This window comes from Anas platyrhynchos, chromosome 6 (assembly GCF_047663525.1).
Source record: "Anas platyrhynchos isolate ZD024472 breed Pekin duck chromosome 6, IASCAAS_PekinDuck_T2T, whole genome shotgun sequence".
Classification (NCBI taxonomy): Eukaryota; Metazoa; Chordata; class Aves; order Anseriformes; family Anatidae; genus Anas; species Anas platyrhynchos.
Genome location: NC_092592.1, coordinates 19,805,798 through 19,818,696, shown reverse-complemented (window position 1 = coordinate 19,818,696; position 12,899 = coordinate 19,805,798). Strand labels below are relative to the sequence as shown.

Genomic DNA, 12,899 nt, shown 5'->3' with positions numbered 1-12,899 from the left:
TTTCCAAAGATATGGAGTTAAATATTCACCTTGCTCCCCTTTCTCCCTGGAGCCCAGGACTGTTATGTGCTGAAAATATTCGTAAGCAGCGGATTTTAACACAATTTGATCTGTCCTGAAAAGAACATGCAAAGCTCTTGGGTCGGCTTTTGTGGGGGAGGTTGCTTTTCATTTTGAAATACATATATATATATATTGATCTTTTAAAATATTTTGTATATGCCTAATCTCTTCCACTTCTACACAGACAGCAGGAAGACTTGTCAGTAGCTTGTAGCAACACAATAGGACAAATAGTTAACACCCGGCTCTCTCCTGCCATTAAATGGGCTTAGGTGATGATGATGCATAGGTCTGGGACAGAAAGATGTAGGATTTGATCACAAAGCTGTGTGTTGGAATAGCTGGGTACCTATGGTGTGTTACTCGCCGGCAGTCTGCCTGCATGCCCCACATGCTGCCACCCAGGAATCCCCCCCAAGCCGCAGCAAGCCTCCCACTGCCAAAACTGCCCGGCATGAGGCTGGTCTTCTCCTCTGGTATGTGGCATTAAGAAACACCATATGTGAATGCCAAAAGAGGTTGATTAGGAGGGAAGGATTCCCTAAGATTTTAAACCCTCCAAGTTTAACACCACATCAGGTGAATGCCAAAACTCCGGATAATTTAGAGAACAGTGGCAACATCTAGTGGCCATTGCAGCTATAGGTATGTAGTGCCTGGGAATATCCTTATTCTTCACACATGCCACATACCTGCCTGGCTTTGCACTTTGCTGGACACTTCTCCTTCCATCCAACATAAGTCTTTGGGGGTAGGTACCCCCCCCATGGCACCTTACTATTTTCTATTTTTAAAATACTCTCTGAGGAGCTCACTGGAGTCCATGTTCGTCCCTAGCCTGCCAACAAAGGTTCAGTAACCCTGTGGCTTTGCTTTGGGCCAGTAGTCTCGGGGCTGGTTCCCCCTCCACATTTGAAAGTCTGATTGTCTGATCCTTCTGACACGGTCTGTTGTGAGAAGAAATGACTCTCACTTGAGAAGGTTGTAGAGGTTAACATGGAATTTAATCATAGCCCTGGACACAACAACTGTCCTGCAATGTGTCAAACCATCTGGAGTAGCTCGTAATCCTACTATGTCAGCTTTATTAAGCAAAACAAGATGCAGCCCTAATCTGCAGCTTGTGCATCTGTAGTTTTATCTCTTTGGGAACTGCACTTCTGGTTGGGCTTGAAGCTCAGGTTTGGCATCATCAGACATTGCTACCCCTTTGGATTTTTTACTTTCCACAAATCAATCAGAAATAGGCTGGATAGTCCCAAAACCCACCTCCAGACACTGTGTAAGGGACGCCTCCTAGCAGTTAATCTGAGAAACATCCCCAAAACAGTGCCTGGGCAAGTGTCCAGACTGCATTCTAATCCTATAGCTGACCCCAGCAGCTCCTGCAATGCTCAGGAATTGCTATCTGTGAGTGACATACATCTGGAAAAGTAATGCCTGACAACACTCGTCTGAAACTGAGCACAATGAACCTCTCAGGACCCAGGGCTGGAGCCTGAGGATGTAGTGGGATATATTTGTTTTTCTGATGGATTGGGTTTCCTGATTTCTCAGTACGTTAAGAATACAGTGAGTAGTAGTACGATGTGGGTTTGTATGTGAACTTAGTGGAGCTGACAACCTGTTGTTAATACCAGATTTATAAGCAGGGGATAGCAGAGGAATCCCTTAACAGGGATTCAGGAGCTAACAAATGAGGATTTAGGCTAAGTCTGGAAAAGGTGACTAAATCAATTTTAGGTTATGCTAGGTGTTTTGTCCCATCCCTTCACTGTTAAAATTTGGACCCATCTTTTGCTAGGGCAGGGACTGTTATGGCAGGGACAGCCTAGGACAAGAGCAGGTTGCTGGGCCAGATTTCATACTGACAGGTCCTATCTGCACAATAACTGGGACAAGAAGAGGTGGTTGGGATAGGTTTCTAGCTGGCACCTCTGTAAATTCCTGTCTGGATTTTGTTCTGTTTTAGCCATAGCCACTGGGCTGGAGCAGAGCAGGGCTATGAGTGGTTATGCTGAGGGTGAACAGGAACGGGCAGAGCTGATTGTAGCACCAGGCTGTGACACCACCCCTAAGGAAATTTCTTCTTTGCCCTATCAGTGAGTGGTTTATAACCCTTTACACCAAAATTTACATCTGACTTAATTTTTGATTGTTTTGCTTAGTTGTTTTTATTACCAGGACATCCCATCTTTTTTTGGACTCCTTATATTGTCTTGGCCTTAGCAGTAGTAATAGATTGTGGTGGTGGTGAACTGCATGTGATGTACACAGCAGTCCTTTCTTGGTGCTAGGCAAAGAAGGTGACAAAATGCCACGTGTAAAGTGCATATCACAAGTTTATTCTTCTGCACAAACAAATAGAAAGTGACTGTAAATTGCAAAAACGACAAAACAGAAAAGGAAAAAAGTATTTCCATAAACAGAGACGCCACCTCTGTTCTCCTTCTGGGGTCACATCTTCCACCAGAGCACTGCTGTGAGGCTCCCATCTTCAGAGCACCGACAAGTCTCCTCTAAGAAGAGGGTCTGGTAGAGTGTGCTGGATGGTAGCAGAAAGGGAGTGAATTCTGTCAGAGGAACAATCTTGGGTTATTCTGTGCTGCATCTGGTGAACAGTGACTCCTCGTCACACCAGTCTCTTCCGAGATTCTTCCTCTCAGCTGCTACAGGAACTTGAGGTTATCTCTGGCAAGTGTTGCCATACATTCAGAGGGAAGAGAAGCCAAGATAAACCCCCAGGATTGCCATAGCTGCAATGTAGAACCAGCAGCATGCTAGAGAGGAGGCCGTTTTAAATCAGAGCCCATGTAGACGTCTTCAAATGCTTACCTAAGGGATACTGGGGGTTGGCCTACCACTGCAGCTCATAACTTAGCAGGTGGGAGCTAAAACTTGTCCAGCAACTGTTTACATGTGTGCTTGTTCAACAGCTGAGGAATTAGGAATTTGGAGAGGCTCAAGACAATCTTAGACGGTTCAAAAGTATTCCTTGTAACCTCAACCGTGACCTTTCTAACAGGCAGCCACATTATTTTCATGAGCAGACACTAGCAGAGCTGCACAAAGCCAGCAGTTGTGCAAGTTTCTTCCCTATAGCTTAGCAGATGCATCTCAGTATTAGTTCTCATCTCATGCTACTTGCAGCCACAGGCCTTATTTGGGATACTCCACAAGCACTGTAGGCCTCATCTGCAGCACCCTCTGCTTCTGCAGAGCCCCTTCTGTCCTCAGCACAGGACCCAGAAAAGACTGGGAGAGGCTGATGCCATCAAACTAGCGTTCCTTCCAAACCTAGTTTTGAACCAAGGATGGTAGAGGTGAAATGCAGGATCCCTTGCCTCCCGATTCTTTTCCTTGCTCTGATGTTTAGCATTAATTCTCCTATCAGACCTAACATTTTTTCATCTCCTGCCCACTACATTATCAGAAATTATGGGCCGAATCCAGTTACTGCACTCAGGTCCTGCCATGTAACATTCCACAGTGTTTGGCCATCATTGTTTGACTTGCATCAGTGTCTCCTAGAGATCTGGTGCAGCACCACCCAAATACAGGCCAGATGCAATCTCCTGAACATACTAAAAACAGACTTCTCTCTCTTTTATTTTATTTTTTATTTTATTTTATTTTTTTTCTTCCCAGTGGCAGAATAAATTCCTGAGACACTCAGGTCCTGAATGCACTTGATTTTTAGGTCCGTGAGGGTCAGGAACACTGGAGTAAGATTCAGACTTTCTGAGGTTATTTCTTCACTGCAGAATTATCCTGAACACCCTTTCTCTGGTCCACGTAACCCCTCCTCTACACCTGAGTTCAGTGATGCTTTCAGCCTGGGCAAGCTGGTCTGTCAGTGCCAGCCAGCCAGCACTCCACAAGGAGATTACAGACTAAACTTTTGCAGCACTACCAGTCCTTTAGTTCCTCCCCACAGGTTAATTAGAAAAATGGAAGACTCCTTCTTTCTGTGGGAAGAATTACAGACATTTATCTTGCTAGAGCACATGGCAATATGTGCAGCAACAATGGCAATACAGTGCAGCACAGGATGAGTGAGAAAGCAATCATCCAAGTCAGGTTTTGTAGCGTGGCTGCTCCCCCCCACAGTGAAGTGGATTCTGGTGATCTGAGTTAACTCTGCAGTGATGACGTCTCCTAAGACCTCCCCTCTAAGGCTTTCCAGGAACATGGACCATCACCTCATCATTTGAGGTCGACTGCTCCTCTGTCATACAACCAGGTGCAGCACCTCCCCTTTTCTTATTAACTCAGGGCATGCCCTAAGTTTTTTTCTCCAGCCTCTCCCATGGCTGATAGCCTTCCGAGAGAGGTGTCACTGCTGTCCTCCTCCCTGCCCAGCACACTCATCCTACATTCCAGGGCTCCCAGCAATGTGCACTGCAAACACAGGCCTGCAGAGCGAGGCCAGCCAGACACAGAGGATTCAAAGGGACTTGGCAGGATTGTGTATCGCTTTTCCTTTTCTCTCATTCCCTCCCTCTCAGGCTTGTCCAGGACTAGAGTTGCTAGCTGGGTTCTCCAGCCCACTCTGTGAGGTTGCCACAGAAAGGGGAGCAAGGGCAGAAAAACAAATGTCAGGGGGTTGTGCAGACTGGAGTGTAGGTGATGGGCACACACACATGCACAGGCCCTACTGATATCCTGAATTCTTTCCTGGGAGAGGGAATGCTTTCTTCTTGTATACCTTTGGTGTAGGGATTAGGTCTGAGGCTAGCCTGGGGCAATCAAAGAATAACCAGTCCTACTTCCCCCGCACTGCCAGCAAACTGAGCTCTGTATGTGTGTGTCAGAGAATGCTGATCCTCTGGGAATCTCAAAGCACTTCAGTTTTTATCAATTAGTCTTGAGGATACTTAAATCATTTAGCATGCAATTCCATTTGTAACTCTGTTCCCCTGTACTCCACTCTCCTGATGAGACTCTCTGTAAAAGGGGCTCCATTTTCCAGCTCAACAGAGAGTTTTCAGGAAGTTTTATGTCAAGACCCATTTCCAATCTAGCCACTCTTCTGTCCACTAAACAAAAAGCTGAAATGCAAACGCTTATTCAATCCTGCCTCCTTTTAAAGCCAACTTTACCTTCTCCCACACAATCCTTCTTTATACTTACAGCATCTGCATCCTGTTCCAGTGAGACTAATGCTGCAGGGACTGCTTGGAGCTAACCAGCCACTGCCTGAGCTTAGCTTTGCCCTTTGTGTATCTCCAAAAATTGATAGCTCCTGCTGTGGGGAATTTGTGGTAGCCCCACCAAGTCCATTCAACACCTCTCTGGCAACCTGCTCCCAGACCTGATGGCTGAGTTTCGCACCAGCTGGGATGACTGCTTCGTTCAGTCCCCGCCTGGCGACCAGAGGAACAGGCACACATCGCCATCCTCCTGTGCAGGACACGCTGCCTACCTGTGCACGTGCAAACCTCCCCACTCTGCTCTCTTGCCTTCTTTCCCATGGAGGGAAATCTGGCAGAAGTGTCCAAGGCAGAGCCCCACTTCTCCTTCCTCTCCCTGCTGACTGCTGCTGTGTGTGTAGGGGTGTGCCTATGTACGGCCTCACAGGCTCTCAAAAAAGCAGTCTGATGGGGAAGGTAGGACTTCTGTTTTGTAATCCTGTCTCCAACCCGTCCTTCCTGGAAGGCTCTTGTCCGCCAAGGCCCCTCCATTCAGGGTTGGCTCCAAAGACCTTGGGAGGAAACCACTGCATGTCCTCGTTGAGACCACACCTGCCATTCACCCTCTCCAGACACGGGTTTTGCTGGTGCAGTCGAGTTCCCAGTCCCTGTGTACCACACGTGCCCTCTCTCCACATTCTTCCTCCATCTGTAGCCACAGCCGTAAGCCTTGCCATGAAGCTGCCCATCTGAGACCAAGGGGAGGTTGGGGGAGAGGGTGGTGCAGAAGGGGAGCAATTTTTTTTTTCTCTTTTCTTCATTTTACATCACTCACCCCAATGTACTGAGCTGACATGAAAGACAAAACGAGCACTATCTCTGTGGGGCCGTGGATGGGATGGTAGCGGCGCCTGCCTCAGTGGTGGCCAAAGCTCGGCCGCCACACGTTGGCCTGCATCCCCGTTCTGGCTGCTGAGAATTTGGGCCTGGCCACCTGAAACCGAGAGGCTGAGGCAGGGTTTGGGGAAGGCCCCAGGCTCGCCTGAACAAGCTCAGGGGAGCTCTGGTATGGCTTAGGGGACTGGCTGAGCTCCACCTGGAAGGGCGCTGGGGTAGCGGGGGCAGAAGAGGCCATTTCTGTTCTCCACACGGGCTCATCCAGCGTGGTGGCCGAGCGGGGCACAAGCACAGTGGGTGCCATGCTGCCTGAGGCCGGCGCGGGAGCCGGGGTGGAGAAGCGACGAATCTCCTGGGCCTTGGCTGTTTTCACCGGGACCTGCTTGGCTGCGGGGAAGGACGAGCCGGGCTGCGGGGCTGCCTGAGCAGGAGGCTCCTGCGTGCTGGGGCTTGGGGGATCTCCAAAACAGAACATGGCTGACTTTAGCTGGTAGGGCTGATGGCGCATGAAATCGATGACCTTGAGCCCTGATTTCTGGCCAGGTGCCTTTTTCACTTTGCTCTCTGCTTTGCTAGCCTGAGACTTGCTGGCAGCCAGAGGATAGAAAGGGGAATGCATCGGGTTGTAAGCTATCGGAGGGGGGGCCCGGATGTTGGGTGAATATTTCCAGGATGAAGGTAGAGAAGGGGAAGGAGAGGGGGTCCTGGGCTTGGACTCCGGCTTCGGCGTTGTCTCCACCACAAATTTGTCCATGCGGCTCTGGCGTTTGGCAAAGAGCTCTGCCCCCTTGCCCTTAAGCTGAGGCATGTCGTGGGCCCCATTTACCAGTCCAGCATCTTGCTGCTGAGGCTTCGGAGCCACTGGAGGTGGGGTTTTGAACTTGCGGCCAGAGGACTGCATGAAGTTGCAGGCCTCGGCGCCCAGGCTGAGGAAGTCCTCTTCGGGCCCAGACTCAAAGCCTGCCCCAGGGTGGTCACCTTTTGGCTTCTCATCCAGGTTCTGCACCAGAGACAGGAGCTCGGGGTTGGGTGAGTTCTTCTTCTTCTCCTCAATCTTACTGAACATGGGTTTCTTGTTGCCCCGCCGGCGGGCCTCCTGCAGGATGCCTGTGCGGGGAGCCGGCACGGAGATCCTCTGCTCCCTGGAGGTGAGGGGCTCGGAAGGAGGCCGTGGCGTCGCCGGTGAGGTGGCAGGAGAAGGCTGCGCTGGCAGCGGGGAGCTGCTCACCACGTGCTGCGGTGGCGCTGGGCTGATATACAAAGACGAGGAGGCTGTTCCAGGGGCTCGTGGCTGGGCCGCTGCAGAGGCCACCTCCCCTCCTGGCTTTGAGGGAGTTGATAGAAATATGGAGGCAGTGGATGTCCGGGCAGTGTTGGTGGAAGGCTTAGCCTCTGGAGCGCTTCCTCCTGCTCTCGGCTGTGATTCTACTGGTGGTGTTGGCCTTCCTGGTGCGGGAATATACAGAGATGTGGAGGAGCTCACTGCACCGCGGTGTGCCGGCACTGGGGCGCTGGCAGGTGATCCTGGAGCCTGAGGCGAGAAAGGGGGAACCGCCGTGCTTTGCCCACCCAGGCTTTCAGTGGGCTTTTTGGGTGCAGATGGCCTGAAGATGACGGAGGATGTCGCTGGGCGTTGGCCAGAAAAGCCAGGGGTGAAGGGCCGTGCGGATCTGTTGAACATACTGGCTGTGCTTGCAGAGAAGGGGTCGGGGGTGCCAGGGGCTGGCTGGAAGACAGTGGGGCTGGAGGGAGCCAGGAGCGGAGCGGGCAGAGTGGCTGGCTGCTTGCTGGGCACTGGCACACCTTCCAGGTGGATGCTGAGGGGCACGCTGCTTGTCTTCTGGGGCACAGGCATCTCTCCATTCAGCATGCCCGGCTGCGGCTGCACAGCTGGGGCGAGCTGGGGGCCCTTCTCTGCAGGGACTTTCTCTACTGTGTACTTCCCAGCACGTTCCCTCTGCTGCTCAAATAAGCGGGCTCCTTTACCCGAGGCCTCACTCAAACCTTTTTGCTTCTCGTCTTTCTGCTCAGAGTCTGACTTGGACTTTTCAATGTCCAGGTAAGTGTTGTCCCAGTCTGAGTTATTCGTTAAGCTTCGGGCATCAGAGAAACCTTCCTCGTCAAATTCAGACTCACTGGTTGGAAAAACTCCGTCTTCCTCCTCGTAGGAGCGGTCTTCGTCGACACTGCCAAAGCTTACCAGTGTGTACTTCTTGGCCCTCTGCCTGCGCTTCTTGAACATCAACACCCCCTTGGAGTGGGGGTTTGGTGCATCTGTCAGCAGGGAGGCAATGGTTCTGCACTTGGTTTTGGCTTCTTTCACGTTCTTCTCTTGGATGCTCTCGTGGCGGTGGAGCTCTGCAAGAGACAAAGAGAGGCAAGCTCAGAGCTCAGCAAGAGGCTGGATGGGCAGAGATGGAGAGCGATACGGCTGTAGGTATTCAAGTGCTCATACAAGAAGGCACACTGTCACCCCCTGCCCTTCCTTTTCTTTCCAACATTTGCTCATAGTATCTTTAAGACCTACTGATACAAACCCATGTTCAGTTTTCTCTTTTCCTGCAAACACAGTCAAAAAAGTTCATACAGGTCAACTCTCCTTACTCCAAAGATACTGGAGTCACAAAGACCTCAAGAGGGACAATCGGGGCCTGAGCCCTGCAGTGAATATCTTGCAGCAACACTGTGTGTAGGGCTGTTTGCTGCTCCCTGCAGCGGCCCCACAGCAGCAGGAGGCAGGTTTTCACCCTTGCTGTAGTCCCTTGCCTGTGCCCCATGCCCAGCAAGGAAACAGAGCATTTGCTCCCAAGCAAGAATCCCAGACCTCCACGACCGATCAGCCAGGCCAGAAGGAATCCACTTACACAGGCTTGCCTGGAAAAGCCAACACCTGTTGGGACGCTGGCATGAAAGGGCGGGATAATCATTTTCCACCTGCTCTGCCAGTCCAATGGACACTAAAGCCCCAGGGAGGAACGCTGAGTTCTTTGCCCGGCATGCAGGGAAGTTGGGGTGAGCAAGATTCAACAGAAAACCAAACTCAGCTGCCCTAGGGAAAGCGGGAACTTGCCTAGAATTGGTGTTCAAGTGAGAGAAATTTGCACTACACTTGCCCTGAAAAAAATTATGCCCTGTTGAAGGTGGGGGGAAGAGAGGACAGGACAGGATAGGACAGGACGGGACAGGATAGGACAGGACAGGAGAGCTGCAGGCAGTGCTAGTGGATGGGGTTAGGTCAAGAAAGGATGGAAGCTGCTCAGTCCTCTTTGAATCTCATTTTGTTTCATCACAGAGCATCCATTCAATGGGGACCAGCTAATGTGGCAGTTATTTGCACTGGGGACAGCAGGGGAGAGGGATCTTAGCTAGGAAGGACACCAGCTTTCCTGGGGGCTGCAGATGTCCCCTAAAACCTGGCTGGGCTGCACAGTTGTGGCAGATGTCATTGTTCCATACTGCACCAGCTTAACCACAGCAGAAATAGCCTCCCTCTCCTACCCCATGCTAAAAATAAGGAGTTGGTCTGCACAGCAGTCATTCTTCCACAAAGCTTAAGATAAAGACAAAGAAAGACTCGTCTCAAGGTCTGCAGCAATTCCAGAGCACATGCTGCTGCCTTGTGATGTCAGCAAGGGGACTTCTCTGGTTTGAAATCCCCTTACTTGGGTGCTCAGTCTGCTCTTCCCCTTTGCACCCAGAAAACAAGAAAAAGCAAAATCAGTGCTGACCTGAAAAAATGGCCCACCATTTGTATTTACACTTGGAGAGTGAAGGCTGTCTTCAAAAGTTTCCTTACATACCAAATTTAAGCTGAACCAAGACGAATGTAGCGTTCAGGATTTTGTGGAGATGTAGTGCTCTTCAGCACAGTTGAGGACTTGCCCTCAAAGATCTGCTGCCCATGATGGAAACGAGTTCCAGTCCCTGAAGGTCACTCCACCTAGAAGTCTGCACGCCTGTGTCTGGGGGTTTTCACAGTGGAGGAAGTAAGAGAGATTTCTTTCTTTCTACAAGGATGCAGTCACTACACCTCACCAGGCTCCTATTTTGCTTCTAAATTTACAAGGAGGATGAGCATCACAACAGAATCTACATCAAGTCCAGACTATGTCAACTCTGCATGAGTGACTCAGAGGAAGATTTCTGGCATCAGGAGCTAACATCCAGGGAGCTACACCGTCCAAAGGGAGTGTCTGGGCAGCCCTTCTGGCAGCAGAGCACCATGAAAGGGCCCAACTCTAGCAAATGTAGTTAGAGAAAATAGAACAGTAGATGGTCTTGGTTATGCCTCAACCAATTCTTGGGCCAGGCCCAGCACTAATGTCCACGTGCAGCTTCCTTAGCAAGTTGTTCTGAACTACTCTGTGCTCTGAAGCAGCTGGAAACTGAGGCCCTCTGGGACCTGCAGCTTGCCTCTCTGTTCTGTTCTTCCTACATCCCTACTTATAAAGGCTAAAGCACATAACAAATTACACCCATTCTCCCAACAGAAAAAATGATCATGGTATTCAAGGTACAATCTCCCACAATGGTTTAAGAAAAACAGGAAAAGAGAAATCGTCCCAAAATGACTTGCTGAAGAAAAAGGATGAAGAAAAAGGAGAGTGAAAGCAGAATAGAGAAATGAACTGGGAAAAGGGAGGAGTGGAAACAGAAAAGGGGAAGAGAGGAGAGGAAAGCGAGAAGAGAAGAGAAGAGAAGAGAAGAGAAGAGAAGAGAAGAGAAGAGAAGAGAAGAGAAGAGAAGAGAAGAGAAGAGAAGAGAAGAGAAGAGAAGAGAAGAGAAGAGAGAAGAAAAAGAAAAAAAGAAAAAAAGAAAAAAAGAAAAAAAGAAAAAAAGAAAAAAAGAAAAAAAGAAAAAGAAAAAAAAAGAAAAAGAAAAGAAGAAAAAGAAAAAGAAAAAGAAAAAAAGAAAAAAAAAGTAAAAAGAAAAAAAGAAAAAGAAAAAGAAAAAGAAAAAGAAAAAGAAAAAGAAAAAGAAAAAGAAAAAGAAAAAGAAAAAGAAAAAGAAAAAGAAAAAGAAAATAAAAATAAAAATAAAAAAAGGACAGAAAAAGGAAAGAGGAGACATCTGTACCTGCATAAGGCTGATCCAAGCTTGAGAAGGCAGAGTCCAGACCTGGAGAGCTGGGCATGTCACAAAGCCCGTTTAATTCACAACTCCCCATAAACAGAGAGAGGCAATGAGAGAGAAGCAAAGCAGTTCCCTGCTGGAGCAGAACCAAAACTCTGAGGTGTCCAAGCCCTTTGCTATCAGCTTCACAAGCCTTTTAAAGCCTCTCTTTTGTCTCATAGGCATTGCTGCCTAAAGCCATGAGGTCACTTGGTCTATTTTTGCCTTCTTAGCTTCATCACTGAGCAGTGTGATGGACATTGTCACCTGGCACTTAAACAGCCTCCTTCTTTCCCCCACTCCCTGGGAGGAGAAACTCTTCTCTTTTTTTTCTTAAAATAAATTAAAATAAATCTCTACTCTTACTGCTTCAGTGGTGCAAGCTTCAGGTTAGAGGCTTTGTTTCTAAGCAGCACCTCAATGTCCTGCAAACAGACAAGGCTAACACAGTGCTCATGTCCAGGGTGGGAAACAGGGAAACCCAGCCAAGTGGAAAGCAACTTTCCTTCTCTGAAACCCTCAGAGAGCACCCAACTCCAGGCAAATACAAAGAACAAAAGAGGTTGGAGGAGAGGTTTTCTTTTCCTATGTATATCAATTGTGTTTCATGTCTGAGGAGTACCAGTCCATGGCACTGATTCCTGTTGTGTGGCAGGACTGAGGAATATTTAACAGAGGAGCATTAGGATCCTCAGTGCCTGTAGTGGTTTAGTTGAATTAAAGTGGCAAAGGCTGTTGCCTACAATAATGAAGCGTGGCTGTGCCCAGGGAGGGCGACAGAGGGTTTGGAGGCAAGGAGTGCGTTTTGGCAGTACCACGCAGCGCTCCAGCACTGGAGACTGAGCGGTGATGAGAGATGAGTTGATGACAATAAGGACTGGGGTGGACAAAGAGGAAGGGAACAAAGGGTGCTGGGAGCCTACACATCTCCACAGCTGTGGCCCTGTGAGCTGCTCAGCATCTCCCATGCTTTGGCTAGGCCTTGTAGGCCTTGTCCTACTGCCTCTTCCTGTACATGAGCAATAGGGCTTGGGAGCGAATCCCGGAGCTGCAGCTGTGGGACACTGCCCTGTGATCCTCCCATACAGCAGGCGTACAGCACTAGCAGTACCTTAGCCCAGGACTTGAGCATACCATCTCAGGTGTTAGTGAGTCTACAAAAAGGAAGGTCTGACCGTGCCTCCTAAAATCCATTAACCACTGCTGAATGCCAAGAAAGCCAATTTCCGCAGGCAGTGTTGCTGTAAGAGAGGCCTGACAGGCCTCGTACAGAGGTTTTTACAGCAAGAGCAATGAAAGCAGCTCAGTTGCTTCTTCCCTGGTTAAAACTTACACATACAGGGATACAGTCTCTTTGAAAGAGCCTTGTCAGATCTGATCCATGCAGTATGCAATTGGAAATGAAAATATAGCTCTGCAGTGCTGAAAAAATCTCTAATAAGAACATTCAAATGGAATGGATAAGAGAGTAAAGAGAAGGGTTATAAAACTCTTACATTCTGCTGGTGTGGTGGACAATTTCTATAGAAAACTTTTTGCTAATTTGTAGAGCACTCAAATTTTGTTCCTATTAAATTCTGCTGGAGTAATACACACACACACACACACAAATCATCAGGCAAAGCCTTCAAAGACTTTTCTATGTACTGATTTAACTAAATTTAATTGAAGTTGAATAAATTAAGCTACTAATTA

At 48.9% G+C, this 12,899-nt stretch overlaps 1 protein-coding gene across 2 annotated transcripts in view; it reads right to left on the bottom strand.

Moving 5' to 3' along the window:
• Nucleotides 1-2,387: 2,387 nt before the first annotated feature.
• The window catches only part of SYNPO2L (synaptopodin 2 like), a 35,574-nt gene continuing 25,062 nt past the window's right edge, over nt 2,388-12,899 (bottom strand). For both annotated transcript variants that reach the window (XM_038181243.2, XM_038181244.2), the window contains exon 4: nt 2,388-8,450. In XM_038181243.2, the coding sequence (XP_038037171.1) occupies nt 6,112-8,450 (2,339 nt within the window). In that variant the 3' untranslated portion in view covers nt 2,388-6,111. The remainder of the gene's footprint in view (nt 8,451-12,899) is intronic.